The 15,509-nt window shown below is 47.3% G+C and overlaps 1 protein-coding gene across 1 annotated transcript in view; it reads left to right on the top strand.

The window, feature by feature from the left end:
• LOC144178691 (uncharacterized) overlaps window positions 1–15,509 on the top strand; it is a 266,572-nt gene that overhangs the window by 107,095 nt on the left and 143,968 nt on the right. Inside the window, exon 3 of the mRNA XM_077706711.1 lies at window positions 86–208. Coding sequence (XP_077562837.1) covers window positions 86–208 — 123 coding nt within the window. The remainder of the gene's footprint in view (window positions 1–85; window positions 209–15,509) is intronic.

Here is a 15,509-nt window from a genome sequence, read left to right as displayed (position 1 = left end):
AATCGTATTCTTCTCATGCAAGAACTGACCCTGTATTCATTTTTCGCGCGTCCTTGCTTTAAGTAGTGTACCCAATTCCCCGCAGATGGCGCAAAGCTCGTCCACATGGTGAAGCAGCACAAGAACGCTGTCAAGAAGTACCAGAAGCACATTTTGCTGCGTCCAAACACGTTCGGCGACGACCAACCCAAGTCGAAGACTTCGAAAGGTAACACTGGCGTCCACTGTATAGGTGGTATTCAATTAAAAGTTTAGCGGGAGATATTCCGCCTGGCGACACTGAAAACCGCCATGTCGGTGGCCACCGTGCCAGCGCATGCGCTTTGCGCCCGCATCTCGAAGAAAACAAAACAAAAAAAAAGAACCAGCGTACATCGCCTGCTGCGTTTCAGCCCGGTTTTCTATAGTGGCGTCTACAGATATAATATTAATGGCACTCACATTAAGTGGTGGCGCTCTACCTACTCTCAAGCGCTTCGAGTACACGGAGGATGAAACCGTGGCTGAGAACGGCGCGTATAAGCAGCATAAGTCCGCCGCTGATTTGGCTGCTGACGCGGATGCGACGCAAGTGCACCCTCACCGCATCTACGACTTTATTCTGGTAAGTGCCCTCTAATACGTGGTTGAGTACAAAAACCGAATAATTTCTTTGGAGAAATGGTTCACGCGCACACCGATTTAGCGCTGGCTTCCTCGAGCGCTAAATGTTTCACACTCAGCAAAACAACTCACGTCTGACGTTAGAGCGCGGCGGCTGGCAATCAGCTGATCTGCGGCGGCTACTTCATACGCGTGTCGCGATAGGTAGATTGTAATGTGCTGCACTCAACAGCACTTGGCGCTGAGGAATTACATTGTGTTCAGTGGGCAACAGTTTAAAAATGGTGCAGTCCCTGCGGTCAAACGGACCACTGCACTCACGTTGCAACCTTTGTGCCACGACCGACTCGCACTTGCTCGTAGGTGTGCGCGGAGGCTGGGGTTGAATTGCAGATTCGGTTGTCACACTCATGAGCGGAATCATGACTTTTCCAACGCTATCGCGGTACAACTGACTATCGAATCACTCGCACATGCCTTGCACGGAAACACAAGGTCACGCCGCGGCCCGCGGCCTGCCTGGCCGCCATGAAGGCATGGAGGATAAGAGGGGTGCATGATCTGGGGGCGTGCGCAAAACGTCGCCTTGGCAACAGACGCTTGGCCACAGATATGGCGGCGCACTCGCATGGTTGCCTGCATGCATTCCACGCCATTGAATACCGGCTATATAACAATAATTACTACCGTCCAGCCCTGAGGGAACTTAGTCAGAGGGCACACCCTGTGGCCGGGACTAGATCCGCGATATTCCGTTGTCAATTCAGTGCAGCCGAGCACTTTCTGTTACACCTAGTGCCGCGCCGTCTGGTGGCTGTCTGAACCCTGCCGAATCTTCTTGATCAGCTACTAAAGCGAGCTGGCTTGTCGGTCTCAGTGGCCTATAGGTGGTACTTATTGAAAAGTTTAGCTGTAAATTTCTTCGCTTGGCAACACTGGAAACGGCCACATACATGGCCGATGCGCCACGGATATGGCGCGGCTCGTTCCACTGTACCCGCAGGCCGAAGAAGAAAAAAATTCCCCGCATTTCCCCGAGGGGAAGAATGTGAAAGTGCGAATGCACGAGTTGAATTTGCGCGGTTCGGTAATGTTCGCGAAAGAGAGATCACACACACACACACATAACTACAAAGAAAGAAAGATGCATTTATTCACAGGCACCTATTTGTGTTGTCGTTGTACTTGATTGCTAGAGCGGATCTCAGCTTTGAAATTTCGTGTCAGTACTCCTTTAAGCGGGTGCATTAGCCCTTCTCACGCCCGATTCCTGGCCAATCCCCCACGTGGGTATGTGCCATGTCAGCGGCCAGGCAGCGCGCGCCCATCTCCCCCCGTTGCTAAGGAAGACGAGGAGCGCGCGCACCCGCAGCTGTTGCTATGCGGACTACGGCGGCGGACGATTCAGGCTCGCTTAAGAAGTGCATTCGCACTTAAAAACACCTGCGTGCGTCGTCTGCTCCGTTTCAACCCGACTCTCAACGGTGGTGTCAACAGTTATGTTATTAATCGCACTCACATTGTACTCGAGGCATTACTTTGCGTTCAGTGGGGCAGAGTTTGGAACGTTGAACACAAATCATGTGCTTATCACGGACAAGTACCGCCATCCCGCGGAGCCCGACATAACCAGTAACGGTGCACTCCCAAGGTTGCCTGCATGCGTGCCTCGCCAGTGAATACAAGCTAAAGAGAGTAGTGCATCGGCTTCAAAACGTAAATTCCTGGGTTCGACACCCAGCAATACCATTTTTTTTAATTTGTGGGATTTTCTGTTCAAAAATTCTCCCCGAGAACGCTCCGAGTCATTCTTATCGTAAATAGGGGTCATTTAGTAAGTTTTAGGTAGGTGTAAGTGCGGAGAGGCGCCTATCAACACATTAAATGAAGCTTCTGCATCGCACCGAAATTGTCCGGCCTGCGTTGATGTGTACTTGGAAACTTGGGCGGAGTGTCGCACTATATAACCACTGTATTCTTATGGTAAACACAAATGACTTGTAAATGATGACCATGGTAATAACGATTATTTCATTTTATTGTTATTCTTCTCCCTATTATTATTAATATTATTATCAGTTAACAAACTACGGAGCAGTTTCTCTCCTTTGTGCTTGTTCCAAGCTGTTTGAGACAGCGCTGTACAAATTACTGTCAAGTTCTGTACAGAATTTTCTTGTAAGTAAACAGCACGGCTTTATATCAGGAAGGTCGACAACAACTAATCTCTCCTGCTTTATGGAGCAGGCCTCGGCAGCCATTTCTGAGAGGGGCCAGCTCGACGTTGTCTACTGTGATCTGAGCAAAGCATTTGACGTTGTCTGCCACACGCTGTTACTTAAAAAGCTTTTACAGGTAGGAATTGATACACCACTCGTGGCATTGTTGGGTAGTTATCTAGATAACCGGTTCAGTTTCGTTAGCGTTAACGGGCAGACGTCTGCTCTGTACAGATCAACAAGCGGTGTGCCTCAAGGCTCCGTGTTGGGGCCTCTCTTGTTCTCCATTTTTGTTAATGATGTGTCAGCCGCAATTAAGATGTCTTCTTTCCTTCTTTACGCTGACGGCATTAAAATATTCAGACGGATTCAGTTCATTAATGACTGCATTGCCCTGGAGCAAGATATATCCTCATTTTCCAAGTGGTGCTCAGACAATAGATTAAATCTTAACTCTACAAAAACAAAGGTCATGTCTTATAGGAGGAAAACGAACCGCACTTTATTTTGCTACAGTATTAACGGCGGTTACTTGTCTAGAGTTGAAGAGATCAGAGACCTCGGCGTGCTTTTCGACAGTGCCTTAACTTTCTCACCTCATGTCACTCAACTTACTAGGCGGGCGCTACGCTCTCTTGGTGCTGTATGCAGGTTTTCTCGAGAATTCCGGTTTCCCTCTTCATTCCTAAAACGATTCAGAACGCTTTGTATTCCGCAACTAGAATATGCTTCTTTCGTTTGGAATGGAACCTGTAGTTCCAACTGTCAACGTATAGAGCGTGTACAAACCAAATTTTCATCAATATTTAGGCATCGTTTTCTTTCGGCGCCTATCCCTATAACTGTTTCTCTAAGTTCCCGGCGGACCCACTGAGACCTTCTTTTCATGTACAAATTGCTTCATGGTATTATTTTATGCCCGGAACTACTTGAATCAATCAGTTTTCGCGTTCCACAAAAAGCTACAAGGCTCGCCCACCCTTTTAAAGCAGCTGGAGCTCGCAGCACACGTTCTCCTCTTCAAAGGATGCAGCATCTGCATAATGTTCACTCCGAGAAGCTCGATATCTTTCAGAGTCCTCTTCGGGAGTTTTTGGCCGGGTTGTCAGCTCTGACACACTAGGTTCATCTTGGCAGTGCTCTTTTTCTTCACTTATCGTCCTGACGTGTGCATTGACTTCACCGAGCTTGTTCTTGTTCCTGGTTATTCGTGTATTGTGCTGATACTGCGACTGTAATTATCGTAGAATTTTTCTTTTTCTGCCGTTTTTATCATTAAAAGTTGCCATATTCACTTCATGCGTCAATTTGAAACTGAAAATATACGCTTCCCGAATCTTGTAAAAACTTTCTACTTTTCCCTCACTCTTCCGTATAGTTACGCTTATTGTAAGATGTCTTCTTGCAACTGACCAGACATTACAGTTTGTATTGATTGTGTAATGTTGTCTAAAATTACACTATGGTATTTTTATTCTTCTTTGAAGTTGTAGTTTCTTCTTATTTTTTGCTCACTCACTGTTCTTTTGCCAGCTGTTGATGCATTTCATTGCTGTCTTATACCTTTTCTGTGCGCCAGCACGACTTGATTGTGTAAAGTCGGTTGGATTGCACTATTTTATTTCTAATCTTCTTTGCCGTTTTTTGTAGGTCTTTCTTTCTTTTTTTTTGCTCACTGAGTGTTTATTAGCACATTGTTGATGTACTACAGTGCTGCATTTTCCCCTCTGAGTGCTCCAGCACGAAGGCCTCCGCTGTTCCTGGGCACTATAATAAACATTGATTGATTGATTGATTGATTGATTGATTGATTGATTGATTGATTGATTGATTGATTGATTGATTGATTGATTGATTGATTGATTGATTGATTGATTGATCAGCATCATTCGTACGCACCGAAGGAAGCTTAAATCTTATGACCGAATTTAATCTGCGCTGAACACGTAGCGGTCCGTCTTTCATCTTCTCGACTACACCTGCCCATTATGTAAGCAGCTGGGTACTCTTCGCAACGTGATAGGAGGGTGCGATTTCAGCCCAGAACACCCACCCCTCATCCGCATTTCCTCCACTAAGAACCCTACCCTTACCCCTAGCGAGCGAAGTAAGATCTTGCTGTCCAGCCCCGCCTTGGAGGATCTGCTACGGCTGGTTACCATAGGCCAGGTGGCGAAGGCAGCATATGGAATCCTGTGAAGAGGGATCCACTCTCACCCAGCGCGCTTAGCGCTGACATGCTCTGCAATAAAAGTTTTCATCCTCCTCCTCTAATGAGAGATCGTCGTATCTTTTGACCTCCTATCACTCACATGAAACGTTCTACTTGAATAAAGAAGCTCATTATTACTCATTAGTTAAAGCTCCGTCTGTCAGAGCATGGGTACTATCAAAGCCACTATTTTCTTCAGGCAGCAAAGCAGAAGAGGTTAGAAAATCTGATTATGAGCCCCCCGGGTGTAATGAGGTCGACTTCGTGCAAGCTCGTTCCAAGGCTTTAGATGCCACCGTCTAACGCTTTTCTAAACAGGCTGTGTCTTATGTCTTGTAAGATTAACTTGCATGTCCTAAAATACACTGGCGGCCCCGCTCATATCGTACAACGCAAGGTCTGGGAGTAGTACACGAGTTAGAATACTAATTTACTCCATGAAGAATTTCACTGGCCCGTATGAAGAATTTTACCAGAAGCCAGATATGGAAGGTTTTCACAAAGAGGGCTAGTTTGATTTGCTACCTGCCCGGCATTAAATAAATATTTAATTTTTCTGAATGCTTCTATAAACATATGCCTTATAGATAAATTTTCAGAAACTTCTACCAGCTCCTGTAAATTTTTTTCAAGGGCATTTACGTGTCCATGTATTCTGAACAACGCCAGCCTGGCCGCAAAAATAACGGTAAAAGCGGCATTAGTGTAGCTCCAATAATTTTATTAACGTATTGTTACAAATCAGCTGCAATGTTTCCTCGTGTGCAGGCCTCAATCTTAGCATTCGCCTACAGCGCGAGTGTCATTGCGCAGCGGCGCAAACCAAGCTCCGCCAGCTGCGCGAAGAACTTCCTCGACTTGCCGTTAGACGCGGCCGCAGAGTTTGTCCCGGGCGTAGGTCCCGGACAACCTCCTGCGCATGCGCGAGGGAGCCCGCCTGCTCGTGGATTCCAAAAGTTCTGGTCTCTTCAGTGGGAGTTGTTTTGTGAAGAAGAGCAAAAGCTCTATTACTCCAGGTACAAACCCACAGAACGCCTCGTACCGTCAATATGACCTTAAGGCTCGGCCACGGTCAAGCTAGCGCCTGTCATGGTTGCAGTGAAAGCACCTAATCGCTCGTTCGTTCCAAGGCGAGGGGTGTGAAAAGGGAAATAAGGGGGAAGAGTAAGGGCGGGTGCCATCAGAAAATGATACAAGGAGGCGCTGCCTGTACCCAAGCTTACGGCGCGTTCGCGCGTAGAGAGCCCACTGCGCCGAGCAGCGTCTTTGTTCTGAATTGCGGTGCAATTGCATGCTCGCGCACTGCGCGCCGACGGCGCGAAAACTTGGCTTTCGCTGGACAAACTTCGTTCGATCACACGCAACCAGGACGTTTTATATTAGTGGCTGCTCAAGCGCATCCTAGCAATGCATAGTATGGGGCGAGAAATGAGGTAGACTGGTCCCAGAAAATAAGATTTCGCATGACATTCATTGGGACGGGGTCAACAGAAGTGTTATCTTTTTAACACGAAGGTGTTTTATGCCGGGGTACACCAAGATCTGACGTCATAACCGTCACAGAAATGACATCGCCTGAAAAACTTCCGAGTGATGCGGCGGCGCCGGGATTCGAGCCACGAACTCTTCCGCCGCAACGTCAGGTACGAAACGCGCTTTCGACTGCGCTATGAACAAACAGGTGAATAGGACGACAAACGCGCCTTATAGCCTTTCTTTCAGATGGCGCTGCCATCTAGGAGAGGCGAAGCAAGTAGTGTATCATGACGCTAATGAGCGCCTACAGTTGGCGCCTCGATGCCAGCGCCTACGTATACGGGGGGCGCGCAACGGAAGCTGCGGAGAAGTCGACTTGCGGATGTCGCGTATGTGACACGGTCCGCTGCTCATTTCGCTGCAACGTTCCGTGGGTTCAGCAAACGATTCGCTGACAACCCATCTGGTTTCGTTCGCACGGACGCTTTGCGAGCCCCTGTTGTTTCAGTACGATTTACGCAATGCTCCGACGCGTGCAATCCACTGTCCAACGTTGCTGCGTGTAATGGTGACGTATCGACAAAATATAAATAGCGACATGCAAGTTCATATTGGTGCACAATAAACATTCAACTGCTCCTGTGAAGGCTCCTTTCACTTTTGTGGTTTACCGGTTCCTGAGGAAGAGGGAACAACCACATTTTTTTTTCTTGTTGTACGGACGTGAGCCGTCCTACACGATTGACACCATTCTCCCCTACAATCCCGACGCCACGAAGTTTACAGCGGTTTCGGAGCTTGCCCGCCACGCCGAAGAATGCCGTCAACTCGCCCGTTCGTTTACATCGGCCGATCAACAGCTTCAGAAACATCGTCGTGACGATTCTACCAAAGCGCCGACTTATGACCCGGGCTCACTTATGTGGCTCTTGATCCCCTGCCCAACACCTCGTCTCTTTCCGAAGCTAGTAGCCGAGTACCATGGACCGTACCGAGTTATTGAGCGCACATCGCCGTTCAACTACCTCGTGGAACCGACCACGTCGACCACGTCGTTCTTTGTCGGCGCGGACGTGAGATGGTCCATGTGCAATGGTTGAAGCCTTTTTACGACCCCTTAGGGCTGTCGTCACCTTAGCGCCGAGTCGCCAGGATGGCTCCTTTTCGACGGGGGACGAATGTAGCAAGAATAATGGACACGGGAGACCATCAGGGTATGTGCCGTGCGCAGGCATCAGCCATATGGAAAAGTTGTCCAATCTACCCGTGAGGGTGTGCGTTCACGCCGGTGTCAGCGGAAGACGAAGCACCGCAGGAGACGCTTTTGCGCGTGATATCGGCCATCGTATGGACGCTCAAATCTATGCTCGCTTCCCCTCTCGCCCATAAATCAATCCCCTCGGCCATCTACCTGAGCCTCGACGATCTCCCTTACAATACATACATACATACATACATACATACATACATACATACATACATACATACATACATACATACATACATACATACATACATACATACATACATACATACATACATACATACATACATACATACATACATACATACATACATACATACATACATACATACATACATACATACATACATACATACATACATACATACATACATACATACATACATACATACATACATAAATCCATGCATGCATCGAAGCCCGCACTCGGGAATACCCTAGCAAGCCTAGCGAAAGTGTTTCCCTTCGTTTAAATTCCGACAAGATAGAAACATCTGATATACAAAATAAATGAGAAACATGGTCGCACCGAATGGAAAAAACCTACGACATCGCATGGTGCTTACAGTGGTGTAGCGCTTGAACTTGCGATGAACCAGCATGATTTGTTTTCTTGTGTATTAATTTTTATTCGACTCTACCGTATTAGGCCCAGGAGGGGGGGGGGGGGGGGGGGACTTCCTTAACGGCGGTAACTAGAGCGCTCCGAAAACGTGAGATGACGGAAACATTTTTTTTCCGCTCGTGACTCGAATATCTAAGGCACGTCAGAAGCTGTCGAATATCCGGAAGTCTTCCTGTGCTAGCTTACTAGTATGAGGAAACTGGGGCTGTGGACGGGGCTAATCACATTTTTATAATGTGGGGCTCCTTAGATGGCTAAAAAAACTGAGGCCACAGGCACAAAGACAGGGAGGGCATATGGTAAGCAAGTGCTTGACCATTAATCGAAAAAAATAAGGAAAATAATTGATAGATAAGACGAATGGTGGAGTAGAGTTTGCTGGGTGTGACGCAGGAACTCAACCCACATTCATCGGATTATGCGGCCGACGTTCTCGCATTATTTATAAGTACCGGTACCCCTGTATTATCGTCTGCGCTCTGGTACACTTGTATGTATTCGGTTGTGTCTGCCAAAGCCAGTAGAAGGTGGTCAGCGCCGCTCCGACAACCCTGTGGTGGGCGTTTGCTTTATCGTTGTATCTAGGGTGTCCTCCGAAGGCATCCGAATTTTAAAGCCTAGGCTGACACGGGACAGAACATCTGCCATAGCCGCGCAGAGTTTCTGTAGTAGTGGTACGAAACTTTATGGAGCCAGGAAGTGGGAGTGGCTCACTAGCCCGGGAATCCACGAAGCGAACGATGCCCTACATGCCAGAAGTCGCTGGACATCTCCATGTGGTGAAAATTATTGCGGAGCTCCCTCACCCGGACGTCCAGCCCGAAAAGTTTCTGGACGTCCAGGTGACCGCTGGTAATCAGGTTCTCCCAGTGTACAAAGGGTGAGGGGGGAAGTAAGAAAGTGTGGGAGGTCGGGTTGTCTTAGCTTCTTGATACGAAGGACGTTTGTTCGAGTCCGGCGTATACCTGTTTTGTATTTTTATTTTTTGATTATAAGTCTTCCGGCTTATAATCGCTTTCGTTGTTTTAAATTATTGCTTGTATTCGTTAGGTTAAATTACCTTACAATGGGGAGGGCAAAGTAGTGCCAGACGTGGCTTTCTTTCTTTTTTTTTTTGCGGAAAGACGCTTAATCGCGCACCATTGGGGAGTGGAATGACTTGCCAGTACATGTTGCCACCGAAAAAGATCCCAATAAATTCTTGCCGCTCTTGCACGCTACTGTCACAAACTAAACATTTTTCCTTTTAGTTTTAAACTAGTGCATACCGCCCTATATTTGTAGCTCGCATTCATTGTTCTTGCTCTTGCTGCGGGCTATTTCTGGATATACCGCCACTTGTTACGGTTTTCCTTCTTTGTTTTTACGCTATATTGGCTTTTTCAATATTAACGTCGAAGAAGTTTCACGCATAGTCTTAGAGCTCTCGCGCGTAATTTTCACATTTTATCTGGTTGTTTAACGATTGTACAGCGCAGTATGGCTCTAGATTCTATTTATGGTTTCCTCTTCATTGCAGCTAATTACTGGTCGTAGTACGTCTTGTATTTTTGTCCGTATTTTCGTATTACATTGTCTCCCCCCCCCCCCCCCCCATGTGTAATATCCTCGTCCAGAGGGCCTTTGGGGGTACTCTGAATCAATAACTAAAACGTCAATTTAGTGGACTGCTTACAGTGCCGCCGCACGGCACTCTGGACACGGAGTTGTTTTTTCTTTTTTTTTAGTCCGTGGTGGGGACTCGAATGTGTACGACACGTCATAGGCTGTCACTTGAATCGATGGCAGCCGTCATATGGTGCCTCTGCCCCAACACTGACGTCAAGCCGAGGCCCCAGGGAAGCCTTTGCCGGAACCCATGGCCCTGTTCTGATGCAAACTCGATAGATCGTTGAGTGCACCACGGAAACAAATACAAGTGTGGGAAACTTGAAAAAAGTTCAGCAGAAGCTGTTGACGTTGGTTCTTTCGATGCCGCAACTAAACACGGCAGATAAGAGACAATAATAAGAAAGCTACGTTTGGACAAGCTCAAAATCGAATACAAAACCGTCGAATTTCGTCTCTGAAACTCTGCCATCTAGGCTTCCAATGCTCCTGGAGCTCAAATAATAGAACATCTGGCGTATACTCCCAATGATTGGAGTTCAGTTTGCACCTGGCTTAAATTCTTTGCCCAGCATTTCTTTCTGAATTGATACGGTGTTCACGCCAACGTTTGATGGTGCGAAGTGTCGTTGTCAGGAGCACTTCTAGTCAACCCAGGTTCCAGCAACATTTTTCGAACCGTACCTGTCGCCGCAACTTATAGAGCGAGATAATCTCTTTATTGAAGAACTAAGTGCACAGAAATTTGCCGACGAAATTCTTTTTATAAGCTAGAAGACTTACAGATGAAACTACAACTAAAAATAACTTAGAACACAATTCTAACACACCCCGAGGCCATACTTCCTGGGGTGAATTAGTCGTAGAATTAACGCAAAATATCCCCGTCTCGAGTTTTTTTTGCCGGAAAAAACACAGAAACGCGACTGATGAGGGCTTGCTGCTACCGCAAGCCCTCGGCGCTAGCGCTCACTGAGGGACACTCGAGATGCGAGCGGGAGTGGCCGAAGAGAATTGTGAATAATTAAGTCACGCCGCGACAACCGGGCTACGCGGCTAAATAATCGGGCTTAATGCTTCCTGTCAACGTGTCGCCGGAAATTAGCGGCATAGATCATTTTAAGTGGGCACCGTCACTTTCGTGCGTCATTTAGGGGCAGCGACTCTGCAGCGCTTTTTTTTTTTTTTTTTGTCGTGCCTATAAACCAAGTTGAGTTTTTTTCCCCAGCTTCAAATGCTTAAACGTGGTCTGTTGCGAACAAATTTGCAAACAGTTGCAAAATACGCATTCTAGAACGAAAATAAAAGACCGACTGGCGTTAAAGGCGCTCGCATGTGTTAGCCTACTACATTCCAATGTTTTTCTTCCATTTTGAGGTGATGATGAGGATGAATTTATTCGGCGCACTTCATTGGAGTCGAGGTGCTGATGTTAGGGCAGTCGCCTGGAAAAATAAATAGGAATGGCGTATTCGTGGAGCCTTCCTACTTCAGCACAGCGTAAGGTTCAAAGACGCGATGGAGCAGTTCGGAAGCAACTTCGCGTTTCGTGCTGGTTCGGGGGGTAGCGGGCCCGAGAAGCCGTTGTATGCTGTGGCTGTTGGGTAAACGCACATTACATAAGCTTCTTTGTTTGCACACACTAAAAATTCCATGAGCATTTGTAGCCCCGTGAAACTCGGGTTCGTGAAGCCTCAGGTTTGAAAATCTCGTCAAGAATGCGTGGAACAGAGCAAGCGTCAACTGCCGGAAAGCAGCTGTTATATGTGACGAGGCTGATGCAAAGCTTAACAATGGCTCTCAAGTCAGCGGAAAGTCAGGCCATTGGCGCCATCATACCCTAAAACAAAGGCACTCCCACTGATCACTTGGTATCCGTGAATGACGTGCTTCCGCTATGAGCGCTGTATGGGTATTGACATGTTGCAAACTACAAAAGCTGCCTCAAATCGGAAAATGCGTAGCCCGTTTGCAGTTTTAAGGTAAAATTTAGGATATGAAGCACGGAATATGGAAGAGCCGGAACTCGGACTCTAGTGACATGCGGCATCCTCAACCCAACATTAGAGAGCCCAGCGCAAGACATCGCAGCTCTACTGTCCTTCCTGGTTTAAAATGGTTTAAATTCAGTAGGGGGGTCTAATTAATTGCTTTTGTTCTTAACCGCGTTTAAACAGGTTGTAGGCATCACGGATTATCGCTGGAACGTTATAGTACATTGTGAATGTGCGCTTTATGTTATCGCACTTTTGCTAAACTATTACGGGACACGCTTCCTTTGTAATGCAGGCGGTAATATCGAAATCGCTGCCTACCTCGTTATTACAGTTTTTCTTGTATTTCTCTGATTGTAAGACGAGTGCGAAACGTATTTGTTTTTCCAAGCATTACATTATGACCCGACAGGCCATTTACACCCTTTCGGTCTAACGTAATTGGAGAGTAAAGACTTGTCACTTGTCATTCGGTACAATTCGGTGCGAGTAATCCGGTGCTCATAATCCAAGAGGGCTCGCCTGTCTCCACACGCAAAAAATTAAAGGTGTTTAAGTGCTCAGACAGATCAGATAATTAAGAACAGGCGCGTCTTAACATTACAGTACTGTTGTTTGCCAAGCTACTTCTAATTCGTGTCCAAGTTTGCGTATAAATTTAAAATTACCTAGTTAGCACTGTAATGTCACTATTTTCTTCACCTTACTGATCTTTTGTCCTTCAAAAAAAAAAAACCACGAAATACTGTTGTGTGGACGGAGTTACCTAATTATCAGCATAGAGTTCAGACTATGGCTATAACCCTTGGCTCGAGATTCCTCGCTGGCGTGCGCGCTTTTGTTAAACATAAATATCGTCTAAAAGTGCCGTTACTCTTTATTGTCGATACGATTCAGCTGTGGTTATTCGCCAAGAATCTTGGTGTGGCGAAGCCAGCCGACGTTTTTCGTGGGGATCGCAGCGCACTACGATGGTGACGACAACGTGAAGAGTGCTATGCTTCCTTGCAACGCCTTCTCGACATGCGGGAAAACAGTAACCCCAGCTTTCAGTCAACCGGCCAGGCCCACACTGTTTGTTACCGTGTTATCAGTCGCGCTTAGCTATCTCCCGTGACATTTTCTTCGTCTGTTTTCGCATCCGCCAACATTTCCCCTCAAAAATCCAGACGCCTCTAGGCAACACCGCCTAGTTTTCTAAGCCAACGCCGTCTTGACAATCGGGGGTGCTGCCTTGTGCATGTCTTGACACACTTATCGTGGCAGGAGCACCCTGTTCTCATCAACCTTTTAATTAGCGTTATATAATAGACGGATAGGTTGTCCTACACTCGTCCGCCTCGGCTGTCCCTGGACCCGCCGTTTCTCTCGAGCCATCGCCCGACGCTACGCTGAATCCCTTCGAAACACCATCCTTTTTCCGCAATTTTGTTACGTCGGCGCAGACAACGCACCTGCAACTCAAATGACGGTATCTGACAGATCGCGAGCATTTGTTCCCCATACATTCCTTCTCGATGAACACAAAACTCGTAGAATGACTATGGTGAATCGTAAAAGAGCCCTCCACGCAGCGGCGCTGCTAAGTAAGGCCATGACCGTTTCCTTCGGACATGGCAGCAAAGTAAAAGGGGTATTCGCGGAACATAACGGCACAGAACAACACTGTCGTGTGCATTTGCAGCTTTCGTAGCAGTTGTTAGGTGGAATTCTGAATTAAAAGAGTTCACTTGTACAACTCCAGTAGCTTGGCACCACTGGTATCTTGACCGAGCACGTGAACCTGAACCGTGTTTCCGAGTCTGCGGCTCTCCTTTCACTGAGCAGAAGTACCATTGCAAAGGATGCTTATCAGTAGTACAAGAATAACCTGTCTCTGGACAGTTTAAACACAGTTCACGTTCCTAATTCACGACTAGTATGTGAAATGAACTGATCATTCATGAAACCGTCCTTCTTATAAAGGTACGGGTGTTGCAATGGCAGCTGCATCGTCTCATCCACCGAAGAAGCAGCGCGACCATAAGAGTGATCCGAATACTGCTTTAGTTTAGCAAGACATCATTTGTTAGCATTCTGAGTCGAACATACCTCAGCATTTTTTGTCAGCAATGTCGTGGATAGAGACCATGATAATAAGTCATGTATACACACAGACAACTTCGGGCTTTGAACCCATATACCCTGCGATTAAATCAACTTCTTCCTCGAGAAACTGCGCAGTACCCCTTGCGGTTAAGCAGGCAAGCAAATAAGTTATCGAAAAAGCATTGTGAATCCAGCGAAGTGGACAGGGGTCACGTGTAGGCATGTGTCGCAAGAGCTTGGGGCAGCTTCCATGAAACCAGATTAACCTTGTAGATCTAACTGTGGATATATATATATATATATATATATATATATATATATATATATATATATATATATATATATATATATATATATATATAGTAGCGAGAGAGTAGCGAGTTTCTCCTGCACTACTATCTACGCCCAATTGAAACTTATCCGTTGGCCGAGCGGTCATTATTCCCGCTTTAGCTCACACTACGCGGGAAAAACTGTCTTTTTTTAAACCTGCGCTAGATTTTTTCGCGCCCAGGCACGCGCACATCGTTTGGAAGATTCGTGGGGTATTGCTGAAAGCATTTCGGGGCAGAACTTTCTCCCAGCAAATGATAAAGTCCGCGCTCTGTACGTTGACTCAATGGTCAGAGCTTCCTGGAGCAGTTCCTCGGTTTCTGCTCTCGCTCCGAAGAACGCCATTAGTTCGAGGCCTGTCAACACCTGCACAAGCACAATCTATCACCGCCACACGTGGCAGCGAGCTGAGAAGACGCAGTTGCTAGGGCGGCCCCTACTCTGCATTGCACTCGGATACAGCCACTAATCAAGCTACACTCTATACGTGGCCCATGTAATCACTGCCGACTCAGGTCATTTTGCTTCCTTCGACGACTCATTTCAAATGAAGGTGTGTTTGTGGGGTGTGTGTGTGTGTGTTGGGGGGGAAACAACATCTTTACTCGCCGGCTAAAAGGTCACGGTGGCTCTCACTCCCTCGCTAGGAGGGGGGTGCCGGCCGCGACTGCTGGCGTGTGATCGCCGCCAGCGCAAACTGCGCGGCGGCTTTCTGTGCGTCCTTGTCCGTCTCGCGCAGCGCACGCGCGAGATGGGGCAGTAGTATATTCGTTCCCGCTTCCGCGTCGTTGCACTCCCACATCATGTGGGTCATCGTCGCCCTCGCGGCCCCGTACACCGCACACTGGTCCGTGATGTATCGTTCGGGCGTGACATTGTGTGTGTGTGTGGGTTCGTGTGTGTGTGTGTGTGTGTGTGTGTGTGTGTGTGTGTGTGTGTGTGCGTGTGCGCGCGTGTTTGCGCGTGTGCTTGCATGTACGTGTGCGTGCGCGTGTATGTGCATGTGCGTGAGTGTGCGTGCGTCTACGTGTATATGCGCGTGTGTGTATGTGCGTGTGTATGCATGTGTGCGTTTGTGTGTGCGTGT

The sequence above is a fragment of the Haemaphysalis longicornis genome, unplaced genomic scaffold, assembly GCF_048455015.1.
Source record: "Haemaphysalis longicornis isolate Haplotype H1 unplaced genomic scaffold, Haemaphysalis longicornis Haplotype H1 scaffold_4, whole genome shotgun sequence".
Lineage (NCBI taxonomy): Eukaryota > Metazoa > Arthropoda > Arachnida > Ixodida > Ixodidae > Haemaphysalis > Haemaphysalis longicornis.
The sequence above is the reverse complement of the archived record's forward strand: the minus strand, read 5'-3'. Positions and strand labels throughout refer to the sequence as shown.